The sequence below is a fragment of the Ambystoma mexicanum genome, chromosome 5p, assembly GCF_040938575.1.
Source record: "Ambystoma mexicanum isolate Mex_15411 chromosome 5p, UKY_AmexF1_1, whole genome shotgun sequence".
Lineage (NCBI taxonomy): Eukaryota > Metazoa > Chordata > Amphibia > Caudata > Ambystomatidae > Ambystoma > Ambystoma mexicanum.
The window spans coordinates 1,363,149,758-1,363,171,480 of NC_090930.1; the positions used below are offsets into that span (position 1 = coordinate 1,363,149,758).

The window sequence follows — 21,723 nt, forward strand, 5'->3', positions numbered from 1 at the left end:
CTGACTCACCCGCCAAGCCTCCTGCACGCCCATTCATTCCAATGGGCGTCTCACCCGCCAAAAAGAAAATCGGGAGATTTCACCCGCCTTTGCGAGAGAAATGGTTGAGAGCTATGTACACAGATCCTCATCCCGTTGACGGGAGATTATGAAAAGGATTTGGCCTTATTGAATAGCATCTACCTCATCATCCAGGCATGGATGGCCTCCCACGGACTATGCCTGAATGATGACAAAACCGAACTCCTCATTCTAGGCACCTCATCCAACATCAAAAAACTAGGTCCCAACTATGACTCCTTCATAATTGACAATAATATCATTACTGTGGCCAAAGTAGTCAAAACGGTGGGCAGTCATAATTTCGACAGTAAAAATGTCGACAGTCAAAATTTCGAAAAATAAATGTCGAAAAAAATAATGTCGACAAACAATAATGTCGACATTTTTCAATATTTTTTCGAAATGTTCTATTTATTGTATAAAAAAATAAATAATTATATATATATAATTAAAATGTGTTGAGTATGAGGGGTGAGAGGGTGGTGGGGGGTGTGGGAGGTGGCAGGGGGTGTTGGGTGAGGGGGGTTGGGGGGACACCCCCATAGTAAATGATACTCTTTTTATTTATTTAATTATTGAATAAATAAATAAATAAATAAATATATAATTAGAATGTGTTGAGTATGAGGGGTGAGAGGGTGGTGGGGGAGGGTGTGGGGGGGGGTGGCAGGGAGGTGTTGGGTGAGGGGGGGTTGGGGGCACCCCCCCATAGTAAATGATACTCTTTTTGTTTAATTATTTATTGAAAAATAAATAAATAAATATATAATTAGAATGTGTTGAGTATGAGGGGTGAGAGGGTGGTGGGGGTGTGTGTGGGGGGGTGGCAGGGGGGTGTTGGGTGAGGTGTTGATAGTGCTAATTGACATTTTTTTGTCGACATTTCTTTTTCTAAAAAATGACTTTTTACATTATATGTATAGGATGTCGACATTATTGTTTTCAACATTTTTTTTCGACATTATGACTATAAACCGTCAAAACACTCGGCTTCTACATAGACTCTACGCTGGCTTTTGGTAAACAAGTGAGTGCCATGGCCTCAGCCACCTCCTACACCTGCAAGTTAATTAGAGCAGCCAAGCCTTACCTCTCACCCAATAACTGTGTCACCCTAGCAAGGGCACTAATCCTGTCGAAGCTAGATTACTGCAACGCCCTCTACATAGGTAGTAACAAACACATCACCGCCAAAATACAGGCACTTCAAAATAATGCCCTGAGAGCCACCCTAAACTTCCCTAAAAACGCCCATATATCAGACCTTAGGAGATCCACCAACTGGCTCTCCACAAAAGACAAAATCCTCCTTAAAACAGCATCTCTCACACACAAATGTCTTAACCACGCAGCCCCGCAATACCTTATAGACAGATTCACCAGACAAACAGCCTCTCGCCCCCTAAGAAAAGCTCATTCCAATCTTTTGTTAGTACCAAGATTCAAACTCACTAAATCTGGTGGGAGCAGATTCGCTGTTAAAGCAGCACAATATTGGAACTCCCTTCCCCCTGCTCTAAGGGAAGATCTCCCCTACCGGCAATTTAGATCCAATCTGATTCAACGCCTAAAAGAACATGATGCCTAACCTCCACCCACTGACACCTGGGATATTATGTATATTTTGTATATCTGTTTTGCTTTATTTATGTGTCACACGTGTATTCTTGTAAATGTACTGTATATACATCTGCGATTCTTTGACTATACATGTCTACAGCCTTGTAACCGTAGCTGTACCTCCTTGTTTAATATGTAACTGTAACCTAAGTTGAACAACCCTCTTTTTGCCTTCGCGCCCGAATACCCCTGGGTCTGGTGCGCAATACAAATAAATAAACAAACATATATTGCACGTATTCTCTCTCACTGGTCAAGGGCGTCCTCAGGATGTATACTACTGGCAATAGGGGACAATATAAAAGTTCCTGACATTACTTGCATTAGATACGTTGCCAAGCTCTGCACGTACCTCCTACTAAGTGTTCTTCCATGGCCATACAACGCAGGGAGGCAAGGATCACTGCTCTCAATAGCGCTGGTGAAGCCAAAGCTCTCTCAACCTGCACGTGCAGTCTATCAGAGTTGCAAGCAAACCAGTAAGACTGAAACATGGCCTGTGCCACGTTGAAATAGGATTCTAGATTGGGGAGAACCAGCCAGCCCCTATCCAGCGGGGCGATCAGTTTGTTCCAGCCCAACCTATGCTCCTTACCAGCCCAAATAAACCTTGATATTATGGAGTTCACCTCCTTAAAAAAGGATTGCTGAACCAATAGAGGTACTGTTAAAAAATATAAAGAAACCGAAGCAGGAGTATCATCTTAACAAGGTGTCATGCGTGCCGGCTCCTGGAAGCATTGGCACCGGTTTAGGTGGAGCGGCCATTGAATGTCCCATCACGTTGTTTCTTTGGGTGAGGTGACGGTCTAGTCTTTTTCCTTTCTGCTGCTAGCGCGCAGCGCGGTGGGAGGTATTTGTTTCAGGTTCTCCCAGCGATTCGCCCGTTGCAACGTCAGAGTCTTTACTTTCCGCACGCTCCTGTGTTTTGTTCCAGTGCTCGTTTTGAGATTCTCTCTGGTGTTCTTTCTCAGCTAAGGTCCACTGACCTTAGCCCCTCCTCCTTTCGCTTCCTCTCGCATACTCTTGTGCCTTCTCTCTTCCTTCCTTTCTCTTCTAGTGCTTTGGCGTTCCCTGACTTTATCTATTTCCTTTCTCCCTTTCTTTCCGCTCGGATCCTTTTCCTTCCTCTACTAATTCTTACTGGTCAATTGCCCTTAAAGTATTGCCAACGCTCTACCTGACTGCACTTACCTTCGCGGGTCTATATTTCCTGTTCAGTGATTTACTTCCATCTCACCTGACAAGGCTTCTTCCTGCCTGGCATTGTTTGCTCCGAGAACTACGATTCCATCCTACGTACCATCCCTGCATTTGTTTCCAGATTATTCATCACCTGTTCTTCATGCTACTTCCAGCTACCAAGGAGGACTCAACTGGCAGTGTTTTTTTTTGTTAGCCTACGGCTTTTTCCCCATATTTTTCGCCCGTCGCTGTGGAGGGGCCACAGGGGCTACAGCTCACCGGTGGCCACTGTGGCTTCCTATCGCGATAGGTACTCGACTCCATCTCTACATCAGTACCAAGAGCCAGTTCTCTTCAACACAGATTCCAGCTCGACAGGTGAGGAGTCGGAGGAGGGTAGTGGATTTGAAGAGTTCCAGTTAGCAGTTGACACAAGGGAAATCCTACCAAGGAGGGAGAGCGGGAGATGTTTCCCTCTATCGGCCACGACACGAGTCTGCTTTAACAGTTTGACAAAATTTGTTTGGAAAAGAGTGGAGGAGGACCTTGAAAACTGTATTCCAAAATACTATGCTATCCAAGTGCCACGGAAACCCGAGACCGTCTTGATACTCTGACATCCGGTCAGCCAGCAGAAAAAGAACCAACTTATTGGGATTGATTTTTAAACCAGAAAATGTCCATAACTCAAAAACATCTGGAACTATGGGTGCCAAATTAACAACAGGGTCTGAGACATACAATACCATGTAATCTGCATATAACGAGATCACAAGTTTATGAGTAAACAATTGGAGCCCCTTTGAGTGTGCCGTTCCCATATTAATTTGGCCAAGGGCTTGATAGCCAGAGCAGACAACAGGCAGAAAAGAGGGCAACACTGTTTTGTGCCTCTACCCAATTTAATAGGCCCAGAGAGTTGCCCAATGACTCTCAGACGTGCTGCCAGGTAAGTGTACAGTAGGGACACCATGGATATAAATTTCCACTGCTCCCATTCGTCTCAGTATTGTGAAAAGGAAGTGCCACTCTACAGAATTGAATGCCTTCTCAGCATCTAATAAAGTGCCCACTACTGGTTGTTGGTTAATCGCTGAAGAAAGGCCAAACATCCTGCACAACCAGTAGGCAGTGATCTCCCAGGTATAAAGCCCGCTTGATCAGTCTTTACACACTTAATCATCAGGGGGGCCAACCTAGGAGCCAAAACCTATTCCAATATTTTATTATAAATATCAATCCACGATAAGCCTTTAGGAGGTGCATTCTTCAGCCACTTTACCAGGTTTCAAATGGAGTGCAACCACTGCCTCTCTCATTGTCTCTGGTAATCTACCATCCAGAAACACCCTTAGAAGGTATAGCGCCAAGCTTGCCGAGAAGGCCTTGTAAAAATCGTCCGAGAAGCCATCCAGGTATGGGGCTTTATCCGAAGGTAATTAACGGATGGCTTTCTGAACCTCTTGTAGCGTGATTGGGCTGCCCATTTGCGCTCCCCCGGTCAAACCAGTATAACGCTTTCTGATCGAAGAACCCCTCCAGCAAGCCCAATGACGCTGTTATGTGGGAGGAATAAAGAGCTGTGTAATATTCTTGTAGAACCTGAGTGATCTCTGAGTCAGTGTATTTTATATCCCCCCTTTTACTCCTAATAACTGCAATATGGGATTTTGGAGCTTCAACCCTTGCCACACGTGCCAACAAACTGCCTGGGCGTTGAGCTTCCCCGTATTGCTGGACAGATAGCCATCTGCTAAAAAATGTCACTTCTATGTAGGGCCGCTTCGTGAAATGCATTTAGTTCTCTTTGCAACTGACCTGCTTAACAGGTTCAGGGGAATGGCCTGCTTCCGCATCTATTTCTCGGATTCAAGACTCACTGGTCACCAGCTCCGCTCTGATGGTTTTAAGCACACCGGCTTCCTTCGCTATACATTCCCCTCGGATAACGCATTTAAACGCTTCCCACATAATCTAATCAGAAGCTACAGAACCCTCATTTTCATTAGAAAAAGTAGGTATACTCCTGTGGATGGCCTCTCTAACCACCACATCGGTCAAACTCTCAGTATTAAAGATCCAGGAGCCTATATGCCCCTTTTAACCAGGTACAGCCAGCGTTATGGTCACTGCAGCGTGATTCGACAATGTGTGAGCTAATATTACCCCATCTTTAACCCAACCGGTTCCCCTATCTGAGACTAGACAATAATCAAACCGGGATGCGCACTGGTGAACTGCTCACCTGAACGCATATCCCCTCTCACTATGGTGGAGTTCTCTCCATAAATGGCATAATTTGCAGGTGCTACAAATGTGCCAAATCTTTTGTGTGGTTGTAGAGAACGGTGTAAGTGCTCCACTCATTTTATCCAGGTCAGGATCCATCACAGCATTAAAATCCCCTGCCCAAAGAGCCAAACTATCGAGGAATCTCAGCAATTGCCTTTCAATCCACTCCAGTGTTTCTAGGGATTTGGAATTGGGACCATAGTAATTGACCAATGTGGTGACCTGGCCACCTTTTATCCCATTGACAACCAGCGCTCTGCCCTCAGTATCCTTTAGAACCTCTATGAGACAAAAGCCTACCGTCCCCCACACCATAATGAACACTCCTCTTGAGTAGCTGTATTAGGAGGAAAAATATCGATGACACCCCCATGCCTAGCCGAATAGTGACTCAACCATGGGGGCATGGTGAGTTTCTTGTAAAAACGCAATATCCACCTGATGCCTTTGCAAATAAAGTAACACTCTGCGTGCCTTGTATGGACAATTAAGGCCATCAACATTCAACGTCATGCCTAACATCCCATTAGCCATTCACTCACCTGCTTACTGGAACAACCTCCCAAATCATCCCTTTCTCATCACCCCAAATGACAAGAAAAAAAGAATACCCTGTCCACCCCAAATGGAAACAGCCCCACTGCGCAGTCATACATATAACTTTCTGGAAAGTATTGAATGCATGCTGTCTGAAATAACACTAAGTGAACTAACCAAACAACCTCAAATTCCTCCCAGATGCCACCCCCACCAGCACCAGTAACCCCAATCTGCCAGTTATAGCCCCAACCCATTAACCCAAAACACATTTTGAAAATGTGCTTCAGGACCACTCGTGGCCTAGCCAATCCCGCCCACCAGACAGATTAGCTCTCTCTTTGACCTGGAGCGGCAATGACCACCCGCAAGTTAGGATATTGTTTATGAAACAGCCACGGCCACCGTCCTGGGAACTTCAAGGATTCTACTTATTCATCACAGACTTGGAACCGCTAGATGATGCATATAAGAAGTTGTACGCCTCCTCTGGAGTTTGAACAAACAATGCTCTTCCATTATGGTCAACCCAGAGCCTAGCCGGAAACAACATTGCATACATTAGGCCTTTTGCTCTGAGTCTCTTCTTAACATAAATGTTCTCATGGAGGACTGGACCTTGTTGGAGAAGTCCGGGAAAAGTTGTACTTGGTCACCCTTGTATGCGAGGGTGCCTCGTTCTCTAGAGCGGCGCAAGGCAAAATCCATATTCCTGTAATTGAGCATTCGAGCGATGATCGGTCTGGGCGGTGCACCAGGCACTGAGGTTCTCCCTCCCGGTATATGGTGAGCCTGCTCCACCACAAATGCTGATGAAAAGCCGTCATGACCCAGCACTTCATGTAGGATAGCCTCCACTGGCAGTTCCATAGAGCCAGAATCCGCCGACTCCGGGACCCCTACAATTCTAAGAATGTTCCATTGGGATCTTGATCCCAGGTCCTCCTGTTTCTCCGTTAACTCTTTGATCACTTTTTTGGGCCACTTCTCTTGAGGTCGATGAGGATTCATCCTCGATGGTGGAAAGACGGGTTTCGGCCTCATCCAGCCTATTGCCGTGCTTGTTCAATCTGACCTGGTGTGGTCAACCTTACAGGTCAAGGTATTAAGTTCATTATTTAAGGAGTGAATGCCCGCTTAAAGTTGTGATACCAGGACCTTGATGTCCTACAATGCACCAGAGGAGATTGCGTACTGCAGAGCTTCCAAGTCACCTGTGGAAGATTGTTTGCTCTGGAAGGGAGTTAAAAAGTGGAGTTTTTTACCGACTCCGATCTGATTTGCCCATTGTAGAGTGTAGGTCGTAGTGGCAACCCCAAATGGTAAAACAGCTCCAGCTGTGACGAGTGTAAGTGGACTATGTATCCAATTTCAATATACTGTACTGTGTATCAACAAGTGAGGCCTCCAGGCACCAGTAATGGGATCCATCCCGTATTGAGCCTGTTTACACCCCAATGAGGGTGAACCAAATATCAAATATGCTCACACAGTGGAGCATAGACCGTCAGTAGAGTTTATAGGTGTTACCACAAGGCTTCCAGGGCAACAAAACAGATTCAAGGTCCAGAGCCCTGCTTTCTGTGTTGAATCGCTGACTCACCCGGCAGTTTGCAAATCTCCCAAGGATAATGGTCTCCTCACAGCAGCACAGCGGGTAGCGACCACTTGTCTGCATAATCCCAGTGCAGCTATGCCACAGCAGAAGACAGTTGCTCCCCCACCGAAGACCAACAGCGGGTGCCTCCGCCTTCCCGCGGTTATGAACTTAGCAGAGCTTTGTCTATCCACAACGAGAGCAAAGCATGGCGGGATGGAGCAGTGTTCCTCACTAGTGACCGCTGCATTGCAGGATGTCTGCGCTCACTCCTACCCTGTTCCCGGTTACACATATGAGCAGGATTTGTCTGCCGCTCCGAGCGCAGTGGGGACATGGCGCAGTCCCTCGGTCTTCCTCCAGAAACTTCTGTTTACGCTGTATCGTGCCGGTAGTGCGCCCCCACGGCACACCAGGCCTCTCCGTCAGGGGGAATAGGTGAATAAAAATACTTTTTCGCCGTTAATTAGTAAATGGGTTCAGTCCCACAGGATGCTGGGACCTTCTCAATGCTATACTTGTGAGATGTCGCCTCTCTGAGGTGTGGCTATTTTCAGGATTTTCTCAGGCGAACAAGGGACTCCCTCGATGGCGGCCATTTTGACGAGGCTCCCGAGAGCCCTCCTGATACAAAGACAATATAACGTTGAAGAGAAAATCAGATATGATAAAGAGCTTAGAGAAAGGCAACAATTGAATTATACATCAAGTAAAGCACAACAAAGCTCAGTAAAATTCCATTGATACACAGAGAACTACATCAAAGAAGGCTCCCATAAAAAGGAGAGAAAATCCAATAACCCAATTAAAGAATTAAAGAGTTTGATCCACGAAATCACGAGAGACTATTTGCTGATTATGTATTAGAGAATGTCTGAAACGCCAACTAAGGAAATGAACCATTCTGGTTCAAGAAGTCATGAGAGACTATTCATACTAAAGACTGGCACTAGAAGTACCCTCAGGAGAAGGGGGTCATTCTGATTTGAGTTGATTTTTCAAAGTGGTAGAGTCAGTAAGGGTAGTTTTGGCCAGCAGACTTTTTTGCTTTGAACATTTATGACTGATTGACGAGCACCTTAGTTAATAACATAGGCATGGAATATCCATAGTGTTAGGGAAAGACAGGTTTAATCCTTTTTATTTGTTAAAACACTTGGCGCCATGTTCTCAGTGAGTCAGTGTCCTTCTTCTGACCGCCAAAGATGTTAAAAATGTACAGTGAAGTTAATATCTTTATTTGTATTTATTTATTTTATTGGACATTTGTATGGCGCCTATACATACGTGTTTCCAGGTGCCATGATGTGCAGTTGGGGGCACATTGTTTTATGTATAATGCAGTGACTTTGCAATGTACTATAGAAGAACAATTTTGCTTACTTATTAGTGTTTTTCAAGGTAGTGCAACTATGGCTATACAGTTTTAAAATGCTGCTGAACGGATTGTTGAGGGGTTGATGTGGCTGCATCGCTTGTGAGATTTCTTCTCAAAGTATTGCACCGAACAAGCGTATCAAAAGTACAATTAATTAGTTTGTGTACCACTATTTCTGTAAAGCGTCAAGTTAGGTACGGCTCTCCATCCTCTCAAATCTCTGCACTCAGCTCTTTGTAATCTATCCTTTGGGAAAATATAACACGATTGAGCATGACAAGCAGCAGGGAAAAACAAAACCATAGAGATTCTTTGGTATGTAAATGAGACCGGGCTCATTTCTCGAGCATTAATGATAGTCATTGGTCAGAGGAATTAAAACAAATACTTCTACGGAGCAAACAAGGATTTTGGTTAATAGGCAGACATTATGAAATGGAAGCATTGGGGATGCTCTTCAATGGCAAACCCACAATAACAAACACCAGAAAAGCCAACATATCTGACTTTACAAAGAAAGCATATGTTACCTGTTTCAGCCATCCTCTGTGAAAAAGAACCTCATATTCAAGTAACACTTTAGCAACTTTGTTGTAGTTTCGGATGATACGCTTGGCTTTCTCCATCTGCAAGATGGATGGATAATGCTGTAAAAGGTCCATGGGTTCCTGAATTCTGTGAAAGAGCTGACGAGACCACACAATCTTGCCCGCAACTGGTGGCAGATCTCGACCCAAGGGGGGATCATTTTTCTGCATTGTGTAAACTTTAGAGACCATCTCAATATCATGCCCATAGTTCTGAATTATTTTGTGGTATTTCTCATGAATGCTGAGATCTGGAATTCCCAATCTGCAAATAAGAATTGTGGAAATATGAGATTTGAGAGCAGCAGACCAATACAGAAATTCAAAACCATTGTTAAAGTCATGAACATTAGAACTGATTACATAAGAACATATGATTGGTGGAAGAGTTAGCCTGGAAGCAAGGGCTGCCCACCTCTCAATAGCACTTCTGCTGAGCTCCACTGGCAGGATCGTTCAGAGGACGGAGAAAGAGAAGCCTTCTTGTGGTAGATACAGCGCAGGGACAGGTGAGACCAGTGAACTTAGTCTTATGATATTCAAACTGAGGAGCTGTATGATTCCAAAACGGCGATTACTTTAAATCTCAAGTAGTTGAGCCTGCATGGCCACATTTCTGAGAGTTGGTGGGACTGTGCTAAACTGGAGGGAGAAATCTGAGTGGTGACTCCTAACCTCTAGATGTCAAATATCTTTATTTCCAACAGAACAAATCCCAGTCCATCCCAGACAATGTTCTGCACCAATTTGACTTCCTCATGTCCCCCAAAGGGGAAAATGGCCACCTCAGAGAAGAAATAATCAAAAGGGCACTTAATGGAAGTGGCAAGGTAAGGCAAGAGGTAGTGAATAAATCATATTCCCATACATTTTCATTGTGAACACTGCTTACCACACGGCAGAAAGCCAAACCAATTACGACAGGAGTTGCACAAACTGGGTATCCACTGCACTGCCTTTATTATTATTATTGGGCACTGGCTTGGGGCCTAAATACCTTCAACTCTCTCTTCCTAAATATCTTCCTTCCCGAGCCCTTCGCTCATCCGTCTCCAACTCCCTCTGGGTCAGCCGCTTCTCGAAGCTGGGGGTAGATCTCTCTCCGTGGCAGGTGCCTCCCTCTGGAACAGCCTTCCTGCCTCCCTGAAACTTGAGGAGAACCATCTACGGTTCCGGAAGCACCTCAAAACCTTCCTCTTTGCTTCTGCTTTCTCTCTCCCTCTCCCCTGCTAATTCTTCGCTGAATCTGCACCGAATCTGCAACTGGGCCACTCTCGCCGACCTCGGTCCTGGGCCCAGCCACTCTAGCACTTGCACTGCCTCGCTGGCAACCCCTGCTCTGCGGGACTGTCTCTGTATCCCTACAGCCCCCGTTCCCAGCACTTGTCTGCACTTACCTTGCACTTGCCACCAGCTGGCCCTATTCATTTTATTATATATACTTACCTTGTACTGCACTTGCCCCTTCCCCTCCCCTTGCGCTTTGTCCCTTCCCCCTTCCCCTGCACTTGCGCGATCTGAATGACACGTGGCCTAGTAGGATCGTTGTCTGTCTTCCCCCGTTTCCCCCTCCCTGCCTCGTCGCGCCTTGAAACACTTGAAACGTTTGTGTATAGGCGCGTTACAAATGCCTTATCATATCATATCATATCTGCAAACACCTCAAAGATGCAGCACAATTTTCCCAACAAACCACCTCGTGGATCACCTCCTTCCTAGAAGGTAGACTCATGAGAGTATTCTCTGACCCGGACTGTGCCACCCCCATCCACTGCGGAGTCCCCCAGGGATCCTGCACTTCACCCACCCTCTACAAGCAACATCTTCACCCTCCTCTCTTCAATGAGCTTGATGATCATGGCATAGCATACACGAACTATGCCGATGATACTCCGGTTGTTCTCCCACTCACTGGTTCTTATGAACAAGATGCAGCCACACTCAACAAGATCTACGCCATCATCTAGGCCTGGATGGCGGCAAATGGTCTCGGTCTCAATGGAGACAAGACAGAAATACTACTGGTAGGTCCCAAAAAAGTCCTCAGCAAACTGGATAGCAAGTACACATCTTTTAACATAGACAATACATCCATCACCACCGCAGCAGCTGCCAAAACACATGGGGTATAACCTAGACTCCACACTCTCCATGTCACGTCAAGTGAACGCGATCGCCTCCTCTGTGGCACTAACCACCAAGATCATAAATTCTATCAAACCTTAGGTCTCCCCCAAAAACTGCCTAGCCATAGCAAGAGCCACTGTGGGAGCTAAGCTAGACTACGGCAACGTCCTGTTCCTAGGCACATCATCCAAAAACATGAATAAACTACGAACTACACAAAACAACGCACTAAGAGCAGCCCTCAGCATTCCCAAGAGAGAGCACATGTCCCAGGCTAGACGGAACGCCCACTGGCTTCCAGTGAAAGAGGTCTTCTCTTCAAAACACTCTCCATCACACACTCATGCCTATCTCAAACGGCCCTGTCATACCTATCAGAAGCTATTCGCAGAGCCACCTCAAACAGACCGTAACTGACCCAACACTCCAACCAGCTTGCAGTCCCAACTTTTAAAAGACACAAAGCAGGAGGCTTCAGCTTTGCTCTCCTAGCCCCCAAGAATTGGAATGCACTGCCACCTGCCGTCTGGAAAGAGCCCTCCATCACTATATTCCCCAAGCACTCAAAACACAACTCTTCCGCTAGCCCACCCCCTGCCTCAGGATGACACACTTGTAGTGCTACTACTGTATCAATCCACTGTACGCTTCATTGTAGCTCGACATGCATCTGTTTGTTAGCCTAAACAAGTATGTTGTATCTCACTATGTAGACTGTTTGTCTCACTATGTAAACTGTTTGTCCGTCCAAGATAAGTATCCTATAACAGCGCCACGATGCTCCTGGGCCGCAGGCGCTTTATAAGTCCAAATAAATAAAAAATAACAAATATGCCAGTCCTTTTCTGAATCGCCTCTGCCTACTTGAATTGTTGCATCATATTCCTAACTTGTGTTGTATTTTCATCTGAGGATATTGTATGCCTTGAATTACCAAAAGCATCTAGCCTAACAAACTGGGTTTTGGTCTGTTTGGTCTCCCCCACTGTGGCAGATTTAATTTGTAAAAATGCCAAACATTTATATGAGTTGAGTTTTGTGGTTTCGGCTTTTCAATCTGACTTGAACCCTGCTTGTAATACCTTTTTGCAAAATGTGCCCTTTGGATTTGCTAGTGACCGCATTGGTGTCAGTTATTACTCTATGCACCAAACCTCTATAGTAAAAGTGCAGGGCTCAAGCCAGGTACAAACTGGGCTTCTGAGCACATCGCGGGAAGCACAGAGCCTTGATGAAGTTGATTGACTTTGTGGGACAAACCACAGAGAGTATGGAGGTAATGGCCATTATCTGTTGTCATGGAATAGTGCGGGCCTGTGTAGGTTCGTTGGAGATTCCTGGATGGTGTGAATTCATAAACAGGCACCAAATAGTTTTTTTCCAGGAAACTTGGGCTGCGAGTCCTGTCTTGTTCCAGGGCTAAAGGTATTTTCCTGTGCTAGCTACCAAGGGACCATAATGTAGCCCTAGTGGTGGGTTGGCGATATGGCTAGAGTCCACCCTAGGGGGAAAGTGGTAGAACATCTTTGCATATCTGCAGACTTACAGCTCTTGATAATCCAATTGAAGCTATTCAATATATATAACAGATTATCAGGCCTGCAGAGCATGTCAACGGTCAATATGCTTTGTGACATAGCCAGTACACGACTGGGAAGGGTAAACATGGCTTTGTCATAGTAGCACGGGACCTAAACATGCAAGTGGAACCATTAAAAGATCTTGCAGATCTCTGGCAATACCAGGACATAGCATGGGGAATTCCAGTGGTGAAAGCCGAAGTTCTGAAGAGAACACACCCCTTGGCTATCGAAGTGGCAATAACGCTTCATAATTTGAACTTGAGAGCTTGCAATGGTCGATTTCCTAAAAACCAGCCGGCTAGTGAATCGTTTGCAGGCCCAACTGGTTCTTCACTGATAGATTATGTTTTTGTCTCAGGTGACCAATGGGATAAAGTTGTTTACTTTGAAATTGGTGATAGATAATGATACTGATGTGTTATTTATATAGCGCCTTAATCCAAAGCGGTTTACAGAGCACATATTTACATACAATATCACCCAACCGAAATTGGTACTCATTTATCGACCTCAGAAGGATGAAAGGCTGAGTTGGCCTTGCCGGGATTCAAACCTTCGACCTGCAGATCATGCTCAGATCGCAGCATCGAGCGCTCAACCCGCTGAGCTATCTTATCAGCACTATCAGAGAGTCATTGGATCAGAGAGTGACCATTATCCCCCGTCAGCCGTCATTCAAATGAGTACAGAACTGGAACTTGGTCCGTCCAATGTAACATCTCAGCATATTATGATATCTGGTAACGCACAGAAACAAGTAAAATGGGTAAGGGTAATTGAAAGAGGGCTAAAAACCCGTTATATATCAATCGATCTTGAGCAAATTGATATCAATTTGTGGAGTGGTGAGTTTTCTCCATATGTGTTAACTGATTTTGATAAAATAAAGTCCATCCATTGTCACTGCACCCTCGGCTGTAATTAGAAGAAGGGCTATTGCAAATTCAAATTGGAATGATAGAGATTGTTACGTAGTTAAAGGAAAATGATAACTTGTGTTAAAAACAGTGTAGGGGCTGTTGAAGATGAACCGCGTGCTTTGAGAGTAAGCAACAAAGAATTAATCCTCATTAATAAAGCCATGTATAATGCGCTAGAACAGGGGGATAATACGCTTTTTTGGAGGATGGTGGCAGATAAGGAGACAAATGGAGCCCAGGAACTACATTGTTGCCTTTTTGCTGATGAATGGGAGTCTCATTTTTCTAATCTTTACAAGCCCCACCCAGGAGAGGAACTGAATGGGAGTAATGTGGCACTAACAGATGATGTGGATGAATCAAAACTAAGCTTCAGTATGTCTGAAGTCAGTGTGGCACTGAGATCCATGAAATGCAAGGCCGCAGGCCCTGATCGGATCCAGGTTGACCTCTACAAAGAGGAGCAAACTGTGTGGGTCCTGTTTCTATATAGAGTTTGTAATACCATTCTTTCAACCCCTAATTCCTCTTACATGTTGACAGGCAGAAATGATCCATCTATATAAAAAGGCTTGTAGAAACCTAAGCTCGAATTATCGCCCTTATTGGATGGGGCAGGGAACATTTTTGCTAAGACTATTCTTGACCATTTACAGTCTTGGTCCGACCGTCTAATTATGTAGTAAACACTCATCAGGCAGGCTTTAGGCGAAATAGGGGCATTATTGACCAATGTTTTCTTCTATTCCTTTTAATTCAAAAATACTTTACTCTATTTAAGATGAAACTATATGTTTCCTTTTTGGATCTCAAGAACGCATTTGACTCAGTGTTGAGAGTTATACTTTGGCGGATACATGAAGCTCACAAAGCTCTGCCGAAGCTCATTTGAATTATGTGCTCATTCTGGTCTCAGGTGGGGGGTGTACGAAAGTATTTAATGTATCCAGGGGAGTGAGGCAGGGTTTTGTCCTGGCACCCTTGCTTTCAATATATACGTCCACGAAATTATTGACGCTTTGCTAAAGGAGTGCCAGAATTGCCAAAAAATTGGACTAGGGAAATACCCGGCTATCTTCTATGCCGACGATGCAGCAATTTTATCAACAACCGCAACCAACCCGCTCGTCATTTGAGCTCAAATAGATATAGTTCTAAAATTGGAGCTAAACGTTGAGAAATCTAAGATCATGATCTTTCGGCCTTGCTCGTCGAAATGTGGGTCAATTTCTTTTAGAATTGACAACGTTCGCCTTGACGGGTAAATCATTTCGACTAGCTGGGAATTAGATTCCAGGAATTCGGGAGTTGGGCATCACAAATAGCAAAATTGAGTACCAGTATGGAAAAATATAATGGGGCGATTCATTCATTTTTTTGTGCGTCATTAGAGAAGCAATTTCCCCAGCTCTTAACTTATTCCAGAAACAATCATATTGAGCTGCTTCCTATGGCACAGGTGTATGGGGGCATATGGCTTCCAACAATTTACAATATTATGAGAGAAAATTCTTTAGAAAAGTGTTACTGTTACCTCCAAGTACCCCAACCCCTTTAATATATCTTGAGCTAGGTATTTTACCTGTGGTGATCAAGGTGAAGTTTGCTCCAGCTTGATATTGGATACAATTGTGAAGCCAGGTAGGCTTAACTTCTTATCGTGAGGCGTTGATACATTTTTTTTTTAAACCTTTATTTATTGGTTGTGGTACATGTCACTGCAGCAACACGTTAAAATACATTCAAATACAACAGAGATGAATATCCTAAACACATAGTAAATCATACATTCTACGAAATCATACGTGAATCAGGACCTTGGGAGGCTTTCTTCATCTGACATCTCGCATAGATGTATCCTAAACGGAGCCCATATATCTTTGGGTCGGTTCGTCCTGGGTAATGCCATCACGTATTGTTCCTCACATTAGTTTACATATGTAAGTTCTTTAAGGAAGTGGTCTATGTGTGGCGCGTGCAGGCTTTTCCAGTTGTGAAGTATACACTTTTTGGCCACACCACAGGTCACATTAAACAGTCTTCTGGTTACTTCCGCTATTTTCCTTATGTCCCCGAACAAATACTTCTGGGGCGTGAGGTCAGCTGGCACCTGTGTTATTTCCTCTATTATCTCGGCCACCTCCCTCCAAAACCCAAAAATGAGTGGACAGCTCCAGTACATATGGAATTAATCAGCTAACGGAATCTCACATTTCTGACAACCACCAAGGCAGTTTTCTGTAAATGTAGCCATTTTGGCTGGTGTATAGTGTTGTTTGTTTAGTACCTTAAACTGTATTAAATGGAGACCGGCATTAAGAGACACCTTCTGGGACAATGCACAGTATCTTGACCATTTCTCGTCTTCGATTGTGGTCCCCATATCTGTTTCCCATGAAACCTTAATCGTGTTAAGTGAGGGTGTATGTGCTTGTATTATCGTATACAGTTTAGAAACACTGGTTCCAGACTGAGATGACAATGATATGAAGCATTCATGCGATAGACGTTCATCCGGAAACAGTGGCCACCTGACTTTGAATGCAATCTTCATACAATGGTATTGCAGCATTTTGAGCTGTCCTCCCCCCACAGTGCCACAAAATCTTCCTGAGTAACAAATTTCACGTTGGGAAACATATCCCGCATTTTTATTTCCCTATTGGGATCCCACATCTTCTGCATATCTGTATCGAATGATGGTGCAATGCTGGGAAAGTTCTAAAGAGGAGCATCAGAGATATATGGTATTTCTAGTTTTAGCCTTTTATAAATCTTAGACCAAGCATGGACTGTTGTACTAATTGGGTCAAACTTGCATTCATCCTTGTGTTGTGTTTTAAATAAAATAGAGCGTAGATCAATCGGGAGCGGAGCGTGTCGTTCTATAGGGATGTGTGGTGCAGTGTCCAGAGGGTCATACCAGTGTTTGGCAAACTGGGCCTGCGCCACTAGGTAGTACAACTCAAAATCCGGGGCAGAAACGCCTCCTGTATTGTATGGTTCAACCAGCTTCTCCCACTTCATCCTGGCTGTACCCCCATTCCAGATGAACGCTATGTCTATGGATCGTAGGTTGTCAAAAAATTGTCTGCCTGGCCATATTGAGATTTTACTAAATATATTTAATAGTTTGGGCAGGACCACCGTTGTTAGGATTGCGACGCGGCCAATCAGTGATATAGGGAGTCTAGCCCACAACTGGAGTTTGGTTGTTATTGTATGTAGGAGTTGTTCACGATTATCGGTGTACAGAAAAGCTTTTTCTTTTGACACAAGAATCCCCAAGTTTCGTATTTTGGTGGGTGACCATTTCAGCCCATGGGTGTTGGTTGGGCATTTGGTGACAGGAGTCAGGGGGAAGATTTCGACTTGGAGTTGTTGATTCTATATCCTGAGTACTCTGCAAACTCATGTATGGATTCCATTGCGGGGCCTAGATTAATTTCGGTTTCTCGGATGTGCAGTAGCGTATCCTCTGCATATAGTGATATCGACTGGGTCAGTCCCGCCATTCTGATTCCTCTCTGTCCCTGATTCTGCCTAATGGCAGCCGCCACCGGTTCTATTGTAAGAGCAAACAATAATGGGGAGAACCGGCATCCCTGTCTGGTACCCCTGCCCAAATTAAAGATATGTCAAATGGTATGGTTGGTCAATACTTTAGCTCCGGTCCAGAGTACAGCAGCTTGACACATTTTAGGAAATAGGGGCCTATTCTGAACTTTTTAAGTACAGCAAACAAATGTGGCCACAACACTGAGTCAAAAGCCTTTTCGGCATCCAAGGAAATAACACCGCTTGAGCCTCAGGTTTGATTTGAGCCATGACCCTGAACAGTCTCTGTAAATTCAATGCAGTCGACCTCGTCGGGATGAAGCCACATTGGTCCGGGTGGACCAGCTGAGGCATGTTAGATTAAAGCATTTTGGCCAGAGCCTTAGCAAAGATTTTGGCGTTGCAATTAATTAACGAAAGAGGTCTATAAGAAGACATGTCATGAGACGGGTGCCTGGGCTTCAAAAGCAACATTATAATGGCCTCCCTCATAGATTCTGGTAGAGTCCCCCCTTCAATCGTCTCCTCCCACACCGTCAGTAATACGGGGGCAAGTTCGGCACTGAACTCTTTATATAGTTCTGCTCCCAGTCCATCAGACCCAGGTGCTTTCCCAGATGATAAGGATTTGATTGCTTCCACGATTTCCTCTTCTGTTATCAGGTTCTCATGGGCCAGCTTATTTTCTAACGAGAGTTTTGGGAGCATTATTGTGTTCAGATAATTCTCAATTTCTTTGACGGGTCTCCCGTCATGATTGGAGTATAATTCTGAATAGAAATCGGCAAACTCCCTGTTGATACCTTCCTCACTGGTGTTCACGTTGCCGTTTTTTCACAACTATGCTGGAGATGGGTGTAGGATACCATTCAGCCTTCAATAAATTTGCGAGAGAGGGACCTGCTTTATTCCTGTCGCCGTAACGGCATGCCCTGAGAGGCGTGCCATGTAGAGCAGCTCCCTATTTGCCAGTCTATTGAAGTCCTGTAGGAGGCTATTAATGTCTGTTAGGGTCTTCTTTTCATGGGTGATATTATACTGTAACTCCAGTTCCCTCAGGCGTCTCTGCACCTCAGCTAATTCAGATCTAACGGATTTCAGTAACCCGGTGGACTTAGAAATCAGAATCCCCCTTATCCAAATCTTGAAGGTTTGCCATAGTGTTGCACTCCTGTCTACGGACCCGTTGTTAATCTCAAAGAATGCTTCAACCTCACTTACTGAGACAAGACATAAGAAAAATAGCAGAACACACAGGCGAACTGGAGAAAGAAGTAAACTCAAACACAGCTGCCTGCACGTCACACGTCTCAGAGTTCCACACACTGCGACAACAAGTGAACAACCTGGAAAACAGGGCAGAGGAAGCCGAAGGACGTGCTCGAAGAAACAACATACGCATTGTGGGGCTTCCAGAAGGAGAGGAAGGACCAAACCCTATGGATTACATTGAGACCATGTTGCTGCAAGAAATCGAAGGCGGGGCGCTTACCCAAGGGTTCGCGGTGGAGAGAGCACACAGAGCCCTGACAAGGAAACAACCGCCAGGAGCCCCCAAGACCAATAATTGCCTAAATATTGAATTACAGAGATAGGGAGAAAATCCTGGAACACTTCCGGAAAGGGGGCACAATACAAAGGGCATCCACCTCCATTACGGCGTTCCCGGACTATACACTCCTGATGCAGAGACGGCAACTGAATTATGGGACAGTGAAGAGGATGACGGCGAGAGGCGGGCTACAAATATATGCTGATGTACCCAGCAAAACTGAAAGTGTTTCACAGGAACAGGTCCCAGTTTTTTGAGACCCCAGAAGATGCGACAGAGTGGCTGGATGCACAGAACTGTCCGTCGGGGACAGACAATCAGACGGAGAGCAGAACGGACAAGTGAGGCAGCAATTCCAGAGGCCGAGGTGCTGTATAAACTGTGACATTGGGACCTGAATATAAAACAGGGCAAACGTAAGCTGAGAGATGAGCTATGTTTTGACCGGGAAGATACGGGTCGGCAAAGCATAATGGGGCATAATTGCGGGAGATACAGTGACTCACTCTTATACCCCTATAGATAGATTAGTCAGGTTACCGGTAGTGAGGTAACCCCCTGCTGAGTACCTAGTACCGGCGTAGCCGAGAAAGGACTAAATGCGGGAGAGCCTGAGATCCAGGGATGGAGCTGGGCAACTGTTGAGGATGGGAAGGGTGGGGAGTGGGAGGGGAGTTGGGGGATTTGCAGTGATATTAGTTAGGGAACAAGCTTACACCCATAAGCTGCTGCACAAGATGCGGGAGGATAAAGGATGACAGAGGTGGGACTGGGTATGGATGAACGATGGGAGACCTTAAGATAGTAACCTGGAATGTCAGGGGACTCAACAGTTACTTGAAGCGGCATAAGATCATGATGTACTTAAGGAGGCAGAAAATAGATATCGCCCTACTACAGGAAACTAATCTCACGAAAGAAAAACAAGAAGCGATAAGGAAGAAATGGAAAGGGAACACCACAGGGGCAACGTATTTGGCATACGCCAGAGGGGTAATTACCTGGGTAGCACCACATGTCCCCTTTCAGCTATTGCAGTCCACAGTGGAGTCTGACGGGAGGATGGTGGCGATACAGGGACTGGTAGAAAATAGAGAACTGTGTATTATTAATACATATGCCCCGAACCAAGATACTGTGGCTTATTTCAAGACCGTATATAGTAAAATAAGCCCATACCTGGGAGGTGCAGTTATATGGGGAGGTGACTTTAACTGCACGCTGGACCTCAGGGTAGACAGGTCAGACAGGAAATTAGACAAACCTACCCCTGCAGCCAAAACCTTGAGGACCCTGTTGGGAGACTTCAAGTTGGAAGATATATGGAGGCTACACCACCCACATGACAGACATTATTCGCATTACTCTGCCCCACAAATTTTGTATACACGGCTAGACTATATGTTTGCTTCTTCGGAGATGACGGGAGAGATAGTGCGGTCTGAATATAAAGCGAGGGTCCTCTCGGACCACTCGCCACTGATCTTAACATGGCAATATTTGCCTCCTAGAGCTAGGATCCCAATGTGGCGGCTCAGAGCCGAAGCACTGAAAGACACAGTGTTCAGAGGGGAACTGAGGAAGGAAATTGTAGAATACTTCAAAAGTAACACTGGAAGCGTAGAATCAGCTTGCACTCTATGGGAGGGATTTAAGGTGGTGGTGAGGGGATCAGCGATAGCTAAATCCAAAGGGCTACAAGGAGGTATACTGCAGGAGCTGCAGAAGGCAGAGGAGAAACTAGAGGCAGCCATGCGCAGAGGAGATAACTCCCTGGTGGATGCCGAAACCATAAGCCGATTACAGCAAGAATGTGGAGGGCACTGGGAGAGACTATGCAACTTAAATTACAAGAAATACATAGAGAGGCAGCACGGTGGTGGAAACAAGCAGGGGAGGTTGCTAGCATGGTTGTATAAAAGCGAGACACCCAGACCAATGATCAGAGCAATACAGGGGGAGGGTGGACAAATGCTTGATACCCAAGAGGGCGTGAACAGAGTTTTCCTTGAGTTGGAGACGTAGACAGGGTGAATGGAGCGAGATAGTGGAAACACTAGAGGATATGGGCCTACCCAAATTGAGTGCCGAAGAGAGAGAGAGAAGCTAGATGCCCTAATCACATTGGAGGAACTAGAAGCAGTGAATGTGCAATTACCCACTAGTAAGGCCCCGGGAGTGGACGGACTCCCCAGTGAGTTTTACAAAACGTATAAGATGGAAGTGCTCCCCCCGCTACTGGCAATGTTAAATGAAGCATTCAAAACAGGTATATTGCCAGAATCCCTGAGAGAGGAGATCATCATTCCGATTCTCAAACCTAATAAGCCGAGCACGGACCGTGGGTCATACAGACCGCTATCCATGCTGAACCAGGACAGCAAGATACTCACGGCTCTGTTGGCAAATAGATTGAGACAGGTAATAAGCAGAGTTATACATTCTGATCAGACCGGATATGTTCCGCACAGAAGCATATCCGACAATCTTAGAAGGCTCCACCGTGTCATAGAGCAAATAGAGGGAGACACCCACAAAGTTGCAATTGTTTTATTAGATGCGGTGAAGGCCTTCGATTCTGTCAAATGACCATGGCTGATAGCAGCCCTAAAGAATATGGAATAGGGCCCGGGTACCTGAAGTGGGTGAAACTACTGTATAGCTCACCACTAGCCAGAGTCAAGACGGGAGCGACTATTTCAGAAAGGTGGCAACTCAGTAGGG

The 21,723-nt window shown here is 45.3% G+C and overlaps 1 protein-coding gene across 1 annotated transcript in view; it reads right to left on the minus strand.

Moving 5' to 3' along the window:
- Nucleotides 1-21,723, minus strand: part of DNAH5 (dynein axonemal heavy chain 5) — a 4,235,244-nt gene that overhangs the window by 3,255,796 nt on the left and 957,725 nt on the right. The window contains exon 14 of the mRNA XM_069613779.1: nucleotides 9,203-9,524. Within this exon, the coding sequence (XP_069469880.1) occupies nucleotides 9,203-9,524 (322 nt within the window). The remainder of the gene's footprint in view (nucleotides 1-9,202; nucleotides 9,525-21,723) is intronic.